At 48.4% G+C, this 15920-nt stretch overlaps 1 protein-coding gene across 1 annotated transcript; it reads right to left on the bottom strand.

Annotated features, from left to right (window-relative positions):
- Nucleotides 1-793: 793 nt before the first annotated feature.
- Nucleotides 794-15439, bottom strand: Trim50 (tripartite motif containing 50). Its single transcript, XM_051205069.1, has 6 exons — nt 15023-15439; nt 8961-9056; nt 3145-3375; nt 3035-3054; nt 1942-2066; nt 794-1578 (listed from the first exon to the last, which is right to left on the bottom strand). Exons 1-6 carry the CDS (start codon nt 15419-15421, stop codon nt 998-1000), a joined length of 1452 nt encoding a protein of 483 aa, XP_051061026.1. The 5' UTR covers nt 15422-15439; the 3' UTR covers nt 794-997.
- Nucleotides 15440-15920: the final 481 nt, after the last annotated feature.

The following is a 15920-nucleotide window of genomic DNA, read 5'->3' as shown; positions in this document are numbered from 1 at the left end:
GCTACACAGTGAGACCCTGTCTCAAAATACCAAAAAGAGGGGGAAAAATCATTTTTCCTAGCTCTCTGTAGTTACTTTATAGGTTTTGGTTTTTCGAGACAGGATTTCTCTGTGTAACTTTGAAGCCTATCCTGAACTCGCTCTGTAGACCAGGCAGACCTCGAACTCACAGAGATCCGCCCGCCTCCTCCTAAGTGCTGGGACTGAAGGCTACTTTGGAGTTTTTAAAGAGTGTGACTTACTCTGGAATTCAAAATGTACCCCAGACTCTCCTGGCAGTCCTGCCTCAGACTCCTCCTCTGATGAGATGAAAGGCTCAGTGATAAAGCACTGCCTAGAATCCCCCAGTGAGGGGCTGTTGGAGTTGGAGATGTGGTTCAGTAGTTAAACATCCACCTGGTAGATGTGGACCTCTGGGGTTCCATCCTCAGCACTGAATAAACCAGCCATAACGGCACACTCCTGTACTCCAGCATTCAGGAGGTGGAAGCAGGGGAATCAGGGTTCAAGCTGATCTTTGACTAGATAGTTCAGGCCAGCCTGGGCTACATGAGACTGGCGCTAAGAGAGATGGTTCAGCCGTTAAGAGCACATACTGTTCCCACAACCTGGTTAAGCAGCTCACAGCCTTTCTCCAGCTCCAGGGGACCCTGTAACTTCTGAGCACCCACAAACATACCTAACTAAAACAAAAATTATTGAAAATAGTAGGAATAGCAATAATTAATATCAAGTTTATTGTTTTTAACTGATGTTTGAAGGTTCCAATAATGTGGATTAAGTATATGTGGGAATGTTTCTGCCCTCTGCTGGAAGAGTTGGGAGGGACAGTGTTGCTCAGTAGGTTGGGTGGATACAGGACCTGGAAATGTTCCAGGGACATGCATGTGTGAAGGAACTTCTCAAGCAGTCCAAACTCTTCTTTTAAGGCCTGCAGAACTGCTCAAATTCCTGTGTCTAGCAGGATGGGCCAATGAGCAGACAGCACCAGGGCAGCCTATAGCTGTGCAGGGGTGAGGTGGCCAGGCCCACTGGGTGGGGGCAATACCATAGGCAGTGAGTTGCTGCCCCTCTCATGCCAACAGGTGTCCAGGATGGGGTACAGCTTGCCCTGGAAGTCAGCCTGGAAGGTGTAGAGTGTCCGCAGATCATCGGGGCGGTCGGCATCGAAGAACGTCAGTTCACCCTGCTCGTAGTGTAAGTAGACGCCGATGCGGTGGGGGTGGCCGGCCACAGGCAGTGGCAGCCGTGGGCAGCCAAAAGCCTCATACACCCGGCCCTCTTTGAGGCCGATCAGCCATACCCCGTGCTCTGGGGATTTGCTCAGCTTGCCCTTTCTGCTGGCTGTGCCCTTGATGACTCCCAGGCGCCAGTCGCTCTTGCTACCCACCACCACCTCCCAGTAGTGGCGACCCCAAGAGAAGCCCTTGCTGGCCAGGACGCAGGTGCTGTAGTCGAAGCGCTCGGGCTGGCTGGCCCGTCTCTGGGCAAGGAGGCCACAGTGTACCACGGTGTTGCCCTTAGAGAGCTCCAGGAGAGGGTGGGCAGTAGCTGGGTCGAGCTTGAGAGATTCTGGAGCTGGAAGAGAAAAAGGCCTGGGTCGCAGTGAATCTGCAGACCCTGCGCAAGAGGAGATGGCAAGCCTGCGTCCCCGGTAGGGGAACGACCCTGCTGACTCTGGGCAGGCGCAGGGCTGTGTGGATAAAGTGGATGGATAGATGAAAAGTGGATGGGTTAGGTTGGGTGAGTGAGTGAGATGTGCATGTGGATGGATAATGCCCGAAACACAGCAGGCAGGGCCCCTGTGGAGGAGTGTGTGCAGCTGCCTGACTTCTGCGCCCATTCCCACGCTCTCACTACCCCATGCAGGCTCCCTGTAAGTTCTCTGTATGCTTCTTGGTGCCATCAACAAGTTGAAAGGATAACCATTTGAAGCCTCACCTGGCAGAACTTTCCGGAAGAGTCTCTTCCACACAGTCAGTTTGATGTCGGCCTGGTGGAGACCCGGCTTGAAGGCTATGGGGCCGAATGTGCCTTCCAGCGGCCGGGCCTGCTGGACCTCCGCCCTGTGTGCATGAGTTCCAGTGGTGGGGGAGCTCAAGGTCAAGGCTGTCTCCCACCCTCCTAATGTGCGGGCCCACAGAGGCATTCAGGCCACACATTAATACTGATGGCTCCGCCACTCTCTCTCCTCACACCTCCTTCCTGGAGAAATGCCTGCTTCCCGGAAGTGGATTTGTGGGGAGCTGAGGGAGCCCTGAGCAACTGTGATCGTTGACATAGGCATGGCCAGGTCAAGAGCCTCCGTGCTTCAGGCCCATGGGATGGCACCCACATGGCAGCTCACAACCGTCTGTAATCTCCGTTCCAGCCACTCCAATGCTCATGGCTTTTGTGGGCACTTCACACAGACACACATGCATGCGGAGCACCCATACACATAAAATAAGAATTTGAAAAGAAAACAAGGAGCTGTACACCAGCAGGGTCGGAAGAAGGTTCAGAAAGTATTGAGACTCCCAGCACTACCATGGACTCACTCCTTCCCAAGGTCCAAAGGGCATACCTCAAGGGCCCTCACTCTGGGTTGCCTGCCTGGTACATGTCCCCTTCCTCACACGTAACAGTTGAGTCCACAGCAACACTGAACTTTATCATACCCTATGGTCTGCACTCCCCTTTACCCCCATTTCTCAAGATGGCTTTCACGCTGCCTACCTGCACAGTGCAGCCTTCTCTACTGTCACACCTGTGTGCCTTTACCAGTCCCTGGCCGTCACCTCCCCCAGTGTTTGCATAGCTTGAGGCAATATCTGTTGCCATAGCTACCACAGGGTGGGACCAGTTTTTCCTCTGTATGACTAGTCTGTGAGAACCCTGAGGACAGGCACTTGACCTCCATTCTTTTCCTTGGACAGAGCCGCACATGGGGAACATCTTAGGGTTAGCTCATAGGAATGGGGATGAGATGCCTGTGCCAGCAGACACTGGACACTGGCTGATCCCTCCCAGCAGCTTAAGTTGAGGTTGTTACCTGGAGACTATGGAGTAGAACTTCTGAAAGAAAGAGAAGGACAGGGGTTACTGCTGTGTCAAAGCTGCATTGTTAAGGAGAGAGCCGGGTCCACACTCTTGCTCACTCACCCGGATGAACTCATGGTGACTCTCATTACCGAACTGCTCCAGCACCTGCCCAGCCTGGATCAGTCGCTCCTGAGTACCCTGAGCTTGCTCCAGCTGCATGTCCAGGGAAGCCACCAGGCCACGAGTGTGAGCCTCCACCCCCTCCAGGCAGCGGGCTTTCTCTTCATCCACCAGGTGATGCAACTCCTGGAACTCTCTTCGGATCACCCAGCTGAAGACATCGGACTCATTCTGAGACAAGGAGGGTCAGTGAGTGACAGTGCAGTCGCAGCCGGGCTGCTGGGCTGGCAGTGGTCTCGGCATTCCCAGTGTAAGGATTCAGGCATTATGCAGGCCCGCCCCATCACCTGACAAATGCTCTCAGGCGGTACCCTGGTCAGCCCAGGGTTCCATGGCTAAGTAGTCTGCAGTCTTACCATCTCTTTCCCTGTCTTTCCGCTGTTCCTCTGGGGCTGTCTCCCTCTGCTCTTCTGCCCTCTCTCTGTCTCCGTGTCTCTTGACATCTTTTCTCTTTCCTTCCCCCTTCCTTGATCCCTTTCTAATTAAAGTTCTCAGTTAATCTCTGTCTGCCTGGCATGTTTGTCCCTCCACCCTCGACTGCCATGGGTCCCCCTCATGTTTTATCGTAACACCCAGGGCCTTGTTTTTCTGGCCCATCCTGAAGAAGGCTCAGACTAGATGTCAAGTGGGTTGATAATAGCTGGGAGTTCACAGCGTGACTGCAGAGCCCTATAAATGACCCGCTCTGTGTGTGTGTGTGTGTGTGTGTGTGTGTGTGTGTGTGTGTATCTTTTTGCAGTACTGGGGATTGAACTGAGGGTTCCATGCATGCTATTGCAGCACCTTACCCTACTCCTAACCCTGACCCTAACCCCATAACCCGAAATAGTGTGCAGTTATGGTTGGTGATTGAACTGAGTTGTAGTTTGTGATTTTGCTGAGTCTCAATTTGGAGCTTTACTGAATTGTGTTTGCTACTTTTACTGAATCATGGTTTGATTTTTTTGGCTGAGTCATGGCTTGATTTTTTTTTTTTTTTTTTTTTTTTTTTTGTCGAGTCATAGTGTGCTTTTTTGTTGAGTGATGGTTTGCCTTGGCTGAGTTATGTTTGTACTTATTTATTTAGGTTTTATAAGACCTGTGTAACCTTGGCTGTCCTAGAACTTGCTCCGTAGACCAGGCTGACCTCAAAACTCAAGAGATTGGCCTGCCTCTGCCTTCCAAGTGCTGGGATTAAAGGTGTGTGCCACTACACTCAGTTTATTCTTTTCTTTGTGCTTAGTCAGTCATAGTTTGCTGTTTTACTGAGTGAGTATCAGTGGATTTTTGCTGAGTCATCACTGAAGCATCATTGCACATTTTCCTGTGTCAGAAAGGGGCATTGAGGATGAGCATGGCGGTGCGCACCTTTAATCCCAACACTTGGGAGGCAGGGTCAGATGGAGCTCTGTGAGTTCAAAGATAACCTGGTCTACACAGTGAGTTCCAGAACAGCCAGGGCTAACTAGAGAGACGTTGTCTTTAAAAAAAAAGAAAGAAAGAAAGAAAGAAAGAAAGAAAGAAAAGTAAAAAAAAATAAAGGAAGAAAGAAAGAAAGGAAAAGAAAAAAAGAAATTGGCAGAAATTGGCATTGGTTCCTAGGTCTTTTAAAATTATTGATTTATTTATTTATTTGTATTTTATATTCATTGGTGTTTTGTCTGTGTGAGGGTATCGGATCCTCTAGAACAGAAGTCATAGACAGTTTTAAGCTGCAATGTGGGTGCTGGGAAGTGAACCTGGGTCCTCTGGAGGAGCAGCCAGTGCTCTAATTTGCTGAGCCGTTAAGATTTATTTATTGGGGCTGAAGAGATGGATCACTAGTTAAAAGCACTTGTGGCTCTTGTAGAGGACCTGGGTTCAATTCCCAACATCTACTGGCAGCTTGCAACTGTCTGAAATTTTAAGCCCAGGAGATCTGATACCCTCTTCTGGCTTCCATAGGCACCAGAAACATGCATGGTGTACATACATACATGCAGGCAGTATACTCACACATATCAAAATAATCTATTTTTGGACATATTTTATTATTTTATGAGCGTTCTGCCCGTATGCATGCGTATACACCATGTGTGTTTCTAGTGCTCATGGAAGCCAGAGAGAGTGTCAGATCCCTTGGGACTGGAATCACTCATGATGTTTTGATTTTAAATTTTCTCTTTCTTATATTTCCTTTCTTTTGTTCTTTTTTTTTTTTTTTTTTTCATTTTCTTTTTGAGCAGAATCTCTGTTGTGGAATTTTATTTTAAGGTGTGTTACTTTTGTTTATGCTGTGAAACATTTGTTTAATGATGCAAAGATGTGTTGTATTCTCTTATGTTGCATTTGTTTAACTCTGTGAAGCTGTGATTCTTTGCCTGTCTAAAACACCTGATGGTCTAATAAAGAGCTGAACAGCCAATAGCAAGGCAGGAGCAAGGGTAAGCGGGGCTGGCAGGCAGAGAGGATAAATAGGAGGAGAAAGCTGGGAAGAGAGGAAGGAACAAGAGAGAACAAGGACAGGAGGGTGCTATGGGCCAGCCACCTCGCGTCACAGCGAGCCGTGGGTCACACAGCGAGCCGTGGGTCACACACACAGCGAGCCGTGGGTCACACACACAGCGAGCCGTGGGTCACACAGCGAGCCGTGGGGTAGGAGTGAAAGTAAGATGTGGAGATATAAGGAAAGGAAAAGGCCCAGAGCAACAGGTAGTCAGAATAACTTAAGAAAAACTGGCCAGAGCCAGGCAGTGGTGGCTTCTCGCCTTTAATCCCAGCACTGGGGAGGCAGAGGCAGGCAGATGTCTGTGAGTTCAAGGCCATCCTGATCTACAAAACGAATTCCAGGACAGGCTCCAAAGCTACAGAGAAACCCTGTCTCAAAAAAAAAAAAAAAAAAAAAAAAAAAAAAAACAAAAGGAAAGAAAGGAAGGAAGGAAGAAAAAGGCTGTCTAGAAATAAAGCAACCTAAGGCTGGGCATTTATAAATAAGATTAAGACTCTGTGTGATTTATTTGGGGGCTTGGTGGTAGCCCCTCCCCCCAAAAAAACCCAAAAAAGCAAATAGCAAAAGAGTGAAAAAGAGCAACCAACAACAGATCTCTACATAGACCTAGCTGTTCTAGAACTCATATAGACCAGACTGTCCTCGAACTTACAGAGATCCACCTGCCTCTGCCTCCAGAGTACTGGGATTAAAGGCATGCGCCACCACTCATGGCTCAACGTTATTTTTAAAAACTATCTCCAGGGCTGTATTCTTTGCATTTTATAGCTGTTACATATTTACATATGTAAGATATATTATACATGGTCTCTCTGTTCAAGCTATGGTTTCCTGTGTTTTCACTGGAATATAAAGTTGTTTTATTAGGAAAAATAGTATGGGTTGAGGAAAAATGCCCTTAGAGAACAAAGGTTTAATGTTTTGTCAGGTAATTGCTCACGGTTTCCGCTGAGGTGGTCAGACTTCTAGTTAGGAAACTCATGGAGTTAAAGGTTTATTTAGAAACATGTCTGTCAAACTTTATCTCTGTGTTATCAAAGGCTAAGTCTGAAAGCACTGTTCGTTCTTAAATACTGGTGTAAGTGACCTTCTGAATGCTCAACACCAATCACGATGCAGGGGCCAAGACAACAACCCATACCTTGGCCCATGTCCCCGGGGTCAGCTACATTCCAGGAAGCAATGGGATGCTTCTCCATGAGTCCTGAAGCTCTGGCAAGTCACCCATCCTCATCCTGTTAACCAGAGATAACTGTAGAGACCCAGGGTTTACACTCTCAAGAGCACTGATTCTGAAAACAAGGGTAGCCCCTGAGTGAAATGTCCTCAACACTTCTGAGGGAAGCCACCTAGTCAGCAAGACCCTAAAACTTCCCACAGCATAATTGATAGAGGGCAGATTAAAAGAGCCAAGGGCTCCTCCCCAGACCCTAAAAGTGATCTTCAATTGAACTTGAGAATAAAAATAAAGTTGGTAATTATTTGGTCACATATATAGTCTTAAACACTCAAAAAGACAGCTAAAGAGTAAAATGATTTGTCATAATACAAAAGAAAAAGAACTAGCTGGGCATTGGTGGTGCATGCCTTTAACCCCAGCACTCGGGAGGCAGAGGCAGGTGGATCTTTGAGTTTGAGACCTGCTTGGTCTACAGACCGAGTTCTAGGACAGGCTCCAAAGCTACACAGAGAAACCCTGTCTCAAAAAAAAAAAAAGAGAGAGAGAGAGAGAGAGAGAGAGAGAGAGAGAGAGAGAGAGAGAGAGAGAGGAAGAAAAGAGAGAAAGAAAGGAATGAAGAGAAAGAGAAAAGAACTAGGGCCAGGTGTGGTGGCACATGCCTTTAGTCCCAACAATCAGGAGTAGGCAGACCTCCATGAGTTCAAAGACAGCTAGGGATATATAGTGAGATCCTGTGTCAAAAACAAAATAAAGAAAAAAGCAGGGGGTGGGCTGTAGAAAGAGAGAGTCAGGCATTACATGCTTCCCCACCAAATCCTGAGTGTGGGCTACAAACATGACAAGTAGGACAGTGACAGTCACATGGCTGTAATGAGATTAAAGGACCCTTATGCTTTTCCTAGCTTAAAAAAAAAAAAAGCTCCATCAACCAGGAGGTGGTTGCACATGCCTTTAATCCCAGCATTTGGGAGGCAGAGGCCAGCCCGGTCTACGTAGTGAGATCTAGAACAGCCAGGGCCACACAGAGAAACCCTGTCTCAAAAAAACAAAACAAAAAAAAAACCCACAAACAAACAAACAAGAAACAACTGCATCGTCTTCCTCCCAAGGCTCAGAGCTGAGAGACTGCATAGGTAACATCATTGTTCCTTCTCGGCCACTCCTAGTCCCCAATGCTGACAGCTTTCTGTCCATACTTTTGTTGCTCAGTACGGCATGATAGCTACCAAGGGCAAGCAGACACGGTAGCTCTAAAGTATGAAGGAGAGGTGGGCCCAAGCTTTGGGACTTATCTCTGGGACTCCAGTCCTGCCTTATCACTACCACAAAGGACACTGAACAAAAGCCAACTTGGAACCAGTTCTGACAACTGGGTACAATTCCCTTATAAGGAATGGGACTTTTCCCAGCCACCAGGGAATTCTTTGCACTTGGCTTTGTACAGAAGGCATCCTTTTCCATAGAGGGCAAATCAGAAAAGGGCTTGTGGGGTGTTGGGACTGGGAGTGGTTCAGTGATTAGAACTCTGTGCTCAACTCCAACTTGATTGCACAGGGCTCCAGGTTGATTTGCAGCATGGCAAAAATAAAAATCAAATGAAAAGCTCAGAAAATTTGGGTCAGGAACAGTTTAGCAGTAGAACAATTGTCTACTGCTGGGGGCATGGCTCGATGGTAGAGCACCTGTCTAGAATCCCCCACTGAGAAGCTGGGAGTGTGGTTCAGTGGTAGAGCATCTGCCTAGAATCCCCCAGTGAGGAGCTGGGGGGCATGGCTTAGTGCTGCAGTTCTTCCTTAGACTCTCCCAGGGATGTGGCTCAGCAGTAGAGCACCTTCCTAGCACACATGAAGTGCTAGATCCCATCTCCAGCACTGCATAAGCAGGCATGGTGGGACACACCTGTGATCGCAGCACTCAGGAAAGGGAGGCAGAGGGATGAGAAGTTCAAGGTAATTCTCAGCTACATCAAGAGTTCAAGATCAGCCTGGGCTACACAAGACCATGTCAGAAAGAGGGAATTGAGGTTGGAGAAGAGAAGGGAGTAGGAAACAGATGTATAGGAAATGGGGTGGATGGACCTAGGGCTCCAGGCAGAGAGAAAGGACTTACCATAATCCGGGTCCTGTTGTTCACCAATTTGCCAATGTGCTCCTCCACCTTCCTCTGTTCCTCCTTCAGCTCAGATATGCGGCCTGCGAGTTCTTCCTGGAGGTGACATGCCATGGCCCGGTGAGCAGCCAGCCGGCCAATTGCTCATCCCTCTCCTGGTGAGCACAGCACCTTTCCCTTCCTGGGAGTTTCCCAGTGACCAGGAGCCAGAGCAGGGACCACAGCTAGGCGCCCCCCCCCCACAGGTGAAGAGTATTTAAGAGATACGGATGTGAGTGTGCTCACCTTTCGCTCCAGCACTCAGGAGGCTGTGGCGGGTGTTCAAGGCCAGCCTACATTACATGTAACCAGACCATGTCGGGGAGGGAAAGAGAAAGGGAAAGAGGAGGCAGAGAAGGGAACGAGAGAAGGAGAGGGGAGGGGAGAAGAAGAGGGAGAGGGGAGGGGAGGGGAGGGGAGGAGAGAGCAAGGCAAGGAAGATGAGGAGAACAAGGGCTGGCGACATTGCTTAGTGGTTTGATTCTCCGAACTCATGTGGCAGCTCACAGCCATCCATCCCTAACTCCAGTCCCAGGGTATCTGGCACCCTTTCTGACCTCCTTGGGTACCAGGCATGCACATCATACACACACATACATTCAGGCAAAATATTCATGCACATAAAATGATAGAGCAAACCTAAAAATTATTTCAAAAAAGAGAACAAGCCCAGGTATCCAGGGGCAACTGATGCCTGTTCCTGCCTTAGACAGACAGGGCCTCAGAGCATCCAGGAGTCTCGGGAGGGAACACCAATGGCCACCTCCTTAAGCAGAGAGAGGCGAGACCAGGTTAGTGAACTGGTCCACAGTGGGAGGAAGATAAGCCACCAAGACACACACTTCCACCTCTCAGGAGACTGAGACAGGAAGATTCTGAGTTCCAGGCCAGCCTGTGCTCCATAGTGAGTCCCAGACCAGCAGGATAATTGAGTATTGAGACCTAGTCTCAAAAAAAAAAAAAAAAAAAGGTCAAAATGTCTTTTTAAAAAGTGGTGTGTGTGTGTGTGTGTGTGTGTGTGTGTGTGTGTGTGTACATGCATAACAAGGTACATGTATGAAGGTCAGAAGAAGGCAGCTTTAAGGAGTTGGTTCTTCTACCATATGCAGGAATTGAACTCAGGTCCTCATGTTTTCATGGCAAAGGCCTTTATGTGCTGAGCACTGACCCGACTGTCAACTCAGATCCTCCTGCTTCCTAAGTGCCGTTTGTTGTTGGCTTTTGTTTTTTGTTTGTTTGTTTGTTTTGTTTTTATTGTTTTGTTTTTTTGAGACAGATTCCCCTTTATATACTCTAGGCTAGCCTCTAATTCTTGACCCTACTGCTTCAGAGCTCCAGAGTGCTGGAATGATGGGTGTGGGCCACCATTCCTGGCTTCATCACCCTTACAGTCCAGCTCCATTCCAGCCCTCATACACACAGAGAGCTGATCTTAAGGTGCTGGACTCTCCGATTCCCAGAATGCCAGGGTCCACTATTGTTCCCTCTGTCCCTCCTCATGGTGCCCTCTCTCTCTCTCCCCATAGCCTGTGTGCATGTGTGTTTATGTGTGTGCAGGTGCACATGTGTGAGGAGGTGAAAGGTGAGCCTCGGGTGTTATTCCTCGTGTACTCTCCAACTTGTATTTTGAGGCAGAGCCTGTCACTGTATGGGGCTCCCTAAGTCAGCTAAGCAAGATAGTTGGCCAGGAAGTCCCAAGGGTCTGCCTGCCCCTGCCTCTCCGTGTTGGGATTGATTGCCAGCACATACTATCACACCCTCACTTTTTAAGTGGGCCTAGGGGTCTAACTCAGTTCCTCATGCTGGCAGAGCAAGCACCATACTGACTAATCTGTCTCCACAGCCCATGTCCCATGCCTTTTTAAAAAAAGGATTTTTAAAACAGATTTATTTTCAATTTTGAATGTACACATGTGTAACTGTGTGTGTGTGGGGGGGGGGGTGCATGTAAGTAAGTGTCAGTGACCAAGGCGGCCTGAGCCATGGAATCCCCTGCAGCTGGAGTGACAAGTGGTTGTGAGTCACCTGACAGGAATGCTGGGAACCAAACATAGGTCCTCTGCAAGAGCAATATACATCCATCCATCCATACATACATACAGACGCTCATTAAACTGCTAAGACAGCCCTCCAGCCCTTTCTCCGCATCCTAAGCCCTGCTGCTCCTGAGTTCATCTATGTGGTACTTTTCTTTCTGCCTGGTCCCTAGCAATGGCGTCACTCAGGTGTTGACTGCTGCATCTCCCTCACAGCAGCCCACCTGTCTGCGATGCTGTGGGTCCTTGCATGCACCTTCCTTCCCACCTTCAGACCTCAGGTGTTTTCCTCACCTTCCTCCCAAGCGTCCTGGCACATCCGAACTTCCTTACCTGTTTCTTTTATTGGTTCCCGGTCCCTGCAGACCCTGCTGCAAGCTTCAGCCTCACTCTCCAGCCAGGGAGATCTGACCACATCATCACCAGGCTTCAAACCTCCAGAGGCCACCATCTGCCCATGGCTTCTAATAAACCCAGGTTTATTTAGCCAGGCCCCTTCCTGGCTCATGCAGCTTTCCACAATCTGGGTCCTGCTTACTTGCCTGCCCCATCTGGCTCCAAACCCTCCTCCCCTCCCTACTTTCATTTCCCCTTTATTTTGTGTTTGTTAGAGACAAGGTCACTCTATATTGGCCCACTTGGCCTGGAACTCACTATGTAGACCAGGCTGAACTCAAAGATCTGCCTGCCCCTGCCTCCCATGTGCCACGCCCGGCCCTTCTTTTCTTCTTCTTCTTCTCCTCCTCCTTCTTAACTTCCTCCCTCCCTCTCTCTTTTCCCTCCCTCTCTTTCTCTCTCTTCCTCTTTTAAAAGGTGTTTTTCATAACTCTGCTTGGCTTCAAAGTTGATATATAAGCAGGTTGACTTCTAACTTACGCTCCTCCTGACTCCACATTTTCAATGCTGGGACTATAGGTATTTACCATCAGGCCTGGCTCCTTACCTCACTCTCCCTCCTGAATTGTGGGATGGTGTGTGTGTGTGTGTGTGTGTGTGTGTGTGTGTGTGTGTGTGTGCGCGCGCGTGTGCGTGTGCACGCTCGTGCACATGCACACACATATGATATGCACGTACATATGTAGGTATGCATATCCATTTGGACACCTGTGGAGCCCAGAGGAGGATGTCAGGTGTTCAGCTCTCTGCCTTGTTCCCTGGAGACAGGGTCTTTCCATGACGCTAAAGGTCGGCTGGCAGCCAGCAAGCCCAGCCATGCTGTCTCTTCCCACTCTGTTGGTGTTGCAGATACACATGGCCACGTCTGGCTTTTTACACAGGTACTGGAGATTCAAATTCAGGCCCTCATGCAACAAGTGCCCTCACCATAGCGCCATCTCCCAGCGCCGGAATGACCTCACACATGCCTCCTGCTCTTTTGTAGGTGTTGCTTTCTCCCGTCCTCTCCTCCTCTCCTCCCTGTCTTCCTTGCAATTCAGATCTCAGTCTGGAAATCCACTTCCTCTATGAAGCCGTCCCTGACTAGTGACTTTGCAGGTTGCACGACTGCTGTGATGGTTAATCTTCAGTGTCAGTTTGATCAGATTTAGAAATAGTGGATGTGGATCTCTGGTATGTCTGTAAGGGTGTTTCTAGAGTGGTTTAATCCAGGAGGACAAACCGAACCTGAGTGTGGGTGGCAGGCACCATGCCAAGGGTTAGGGTCCAGGACTGAGTAAAAAGGAGACAGTGAGCTGAGCACCTGCATCTGTCTCTCTCTGCTTCCTGACTGTGGATGTGATGGGATGCCTCCTGCTCCTGTTGCCATGCTTGCCTTCCCTGCCATGATGCTCTGTACCCTCAAATCATGAGCCACAGTAAATCCTTCCTTCTTCTTTTTCTTTTTATTTTTTTATCTTTCATTGTTGGGTTTTTTTTTTTTGTTTTGTTTTGTTTTGTTTTGTTTTTTGAGACAGGGTTTCTCTGTATTGCTTTGGAGCCTGTCCTGTAACTAGTTCTGTGGACCAGGCTGGCCTAGAACTCACAGAGATCTGCCCCTGCCTTCCAAGTGCTGGGATTAAAGGCATGAGCCACCAACACCCAGCTTTAAGTTGTTTCTTGACAGAAGCCAGTATCTCACCCGGCCACCCAACACACAAAACTCACTATATCCCAAGTGATGCATTTCCCAGGCCTGGCGGGACTTTTGCCTACTGTTGTAGCAGATACAAGCACAGTGCTTGCATGTATTAAACACCAATGTGTACATGTAAGTAAAAGGCACAGGCACTGCTAGTCCTGATGTTTGGTGTACTTGTCTTTCCAGGTAACAGGAACAAATAAATGCATCTAAGCAGAGCAATAAAACTAGCCTCTTTCAGTCCTACTTACAAATATATATAGTCTTTCTGGTTCTTGTGAAACCCAGAGCTTTGCACTTGCTAGGCAAGCTCTCTACCTCTAAGCCATACACCAGCCCCTCGCTGGGGGATTCTAGGCAGATACTCTACCACTGAGCCACACCCCAGCCCCTCACTGGGGGATTCTAAGCAAGCACTATGCCACTGAGTCACATCTCCAGCCTTATACATATGATTCTTAAGCCTTACATGTATTACATTTGAAAACATTTTAAATAATAAATGTTGATCTGTTCACCTGAGGTCCATTGCCTGAGGAATTCAATTTAACATATATATTTTTATATTTACCACTTAACAACTGTAGCTGTAAAACCAGCAGTTAAAAGGGTTCCTAATGCTGTGACCTTTTAATAGTTTCTCAAGTTGTGGTGATTGCCAACCATAACTTTTTTTCTCCATTGTAACTTATTTTGCTACTGTTATGAATCATAATGTAAACACCTGATATGCAGGACATCTAATATGTGACCCCTGTGAAAAGGCTGGTTAACTCTAAGGGGCTGCAACCTGCAGGATGAGAACCACTGTTGTAGAAACAGTAGGGAGCAAAGGCCCTGCTCTCCTGCTTGGGAACAGATAGACTTAGGAGCTCTTTTCTTTTCTTTCAAAGCTTTTTTTTTTTGTTTTTGTTTATTTTTGGTTTTGTTTGTTTGTTTTGTTTTTTGAGACTGGGTTTCTCTGTGTAGCTTTGGCTGTCCTGAAACTCACTCTGTAGACCAGGCTGGCCTGGAACTCGAAGAGATCCACCTGCCTCTGGCTCCCTAGTGCTGGGATTAAAGGTGGGTGCCATCACAGCCCATTTAGGAGCTCTTAAGAAGCCAGGCCAATGATATGGCTCAGCAAATAAACCGTGATGGCTCGAGTTTGATCCTGGGACCTACAGAGTGGAAGAAGATAATTGATTGCTGAAGGTGTTCTCTGGCCTCCATACATGTGCACACATAAATGAATAAAAACTGTAAAAAGGATAAAAAAAAATCAATGATGGTGCATGCCTGTTAATCTCAGCTCTGTGAAAAATGAGACAAGAAAATTTAGAGTTCAAGGCCAATCTGGGTCGCATAGTGAGTTCAAGGTCAGCCTGAGCTACCATAATAAAACCTTGCCTCAGATAAACCATCCCACTGAACTAAAGGATAGCCGGTGATGCTGCTTCGTGCTGCTTAAGCTATACACCGAACCTTGAGTTTTGTCTCCACTAGAGCAAGCAAAACAAAATAAAATAAGCCAGAGATGCAAAGAAAAAGAAGGGGAAAGTCTGTCTAGAGGCTCCCCGTCATTTCTGCCGCTGTGGTCCCCAGCACCCAGGATACTAAGCTGCTCAAAACCAATGAATGGGGCCCCGCATGAAAGGTGAGAACTGACTTCCACAAGTTGTCTTCTGACTCCCACATCCATGCCATGATACACAAGTGCACACAATCAGTCAACAAACAAACAAACGCTAAAAAACTAATGAATGGATGCGCGCCTGTATATGCAAGGCTTATGCTTCCAAGATGGAGTTGAGTGCAGTGATGGAGCCCTGGTGCAGTAGGCTTCTTCCACCAAGTTGAGGCGCAAGAGGGCTCAGGAGAGCTGCCCCTTGCTCCGCCCCTCCCCCTAGCGGCCTACCCACCCCTCGCACCTTCATGCGGCTGTAGACAGTGGAGACTGGTGTGACTCTGTGGTGTTGGTGGGAGCCCAGCAGGCCACAGAGACCACAGATGAACTCCTGGTCTTTCTCACAGAAGAGGCTGAGAGGGTTTCGGTGGTGCACGCAGACGGTGGGCTCTGTATCCCCCGGGAGCCTCAGGGCATCGATCACCCGTGCCAAGGAGACATTAGGCGGGGAGCTGCTGCAGTCTACCGACTGGCGACACACAGGACAGCGCAGCTCGGAGTCCAGGTGTTGGGACAAGGAGTCCAGGCAACCTTTGCAGTAGGAGTGGCCGCACTGTAGCATCAGAGGCTCCTTGAAGACCTCCAGGCAAATGGGACACTGCAGCTGGTCCTGTAGCTCTGGCACAGTCACGCGCCAAGCCATGCACGCAGCTCAGCTGCAACACAGGTAGGTGGCAGTTTGTCTTCTATCCTGCCACTCCCTCCCCTTATCTATCTATCTATTTATTTATTTGTTTATTTATTAATTTTTGCCACCAACCCGAGAGATGCTGGAAGGGAGACGTATGCCAGCCCTGGGTTCTGTTATCAACCGACTCTGATGACCTTGAGCCTCAGTTACCCCATCCAGGGGGAAAAAAGGACTTAAATGGGGAAAAATGGTCACTATGGGTCTAGATAGATACACTGCTCAGCTGGGAGTGTAACTCAGAGAGGCACAGCCACTTTTCCAGTATACACGCAGTTCTGGGTTCGGTCCCTAGCACAAATGTCACATGGAGATATGACCACCCTCTACACTCCCCCAGCATTGGGGATTGAACCCAGGGCCCTGCACATATTAGGCAAGCACTCCATTGATGAGGTAAAGCCTCCCAGCCTTCTCTTTACCTTTTTCTTTTTTAGTGCCCTCGTCCCCTTTT

The sequence above is a fragment of the Phodopus roborovskii genome, unplaced genomic scaffold, assembly GCF_943737965.1.
Source record: "Phodopus roborovskii unplaced genomic scaffold, PHOROB, whole genome shotgun sequence".
NCBI lineage: Eukaryota > Metazoa > Chordata > Mammalia > Rodentia > Cricetidae > Phodopus > Phodopus roborovskii.
The sequence above is the reverse complement of the archived record's forward strand: the minus strand, read 5'-3'. Positions and strand labels throughout refer to the sequence as shown.

What these genes read in the sequence shown, in the direction of transcription:
- Trim50 (XM_051205069.1), bottom strand. Translation starts at nt 15,421, where the DNA reads ATGGCTTGGCGCGTGACTGTGCCAGAGCTACAGGACCAGCTGCAGTGT. An exon ending in ACAACAGGACCCGGATTATG is followed by an intron (nt 3,376 to 8,960) that starts GTAAGTCCTTTC and finishes TCCTTGTCTCAG; the next exon opens with AATGAGTCCGATGTCTTCAG. An exon ending in GTCACCATGAGTTCATCCGG is followed by an intron (nt 3,055 to 3,144) that starts GTGAGTGAGCAA and finishes TTCTTTCAGAAG; the next exon opens with TTCTACTCCATAGTCTCCAG.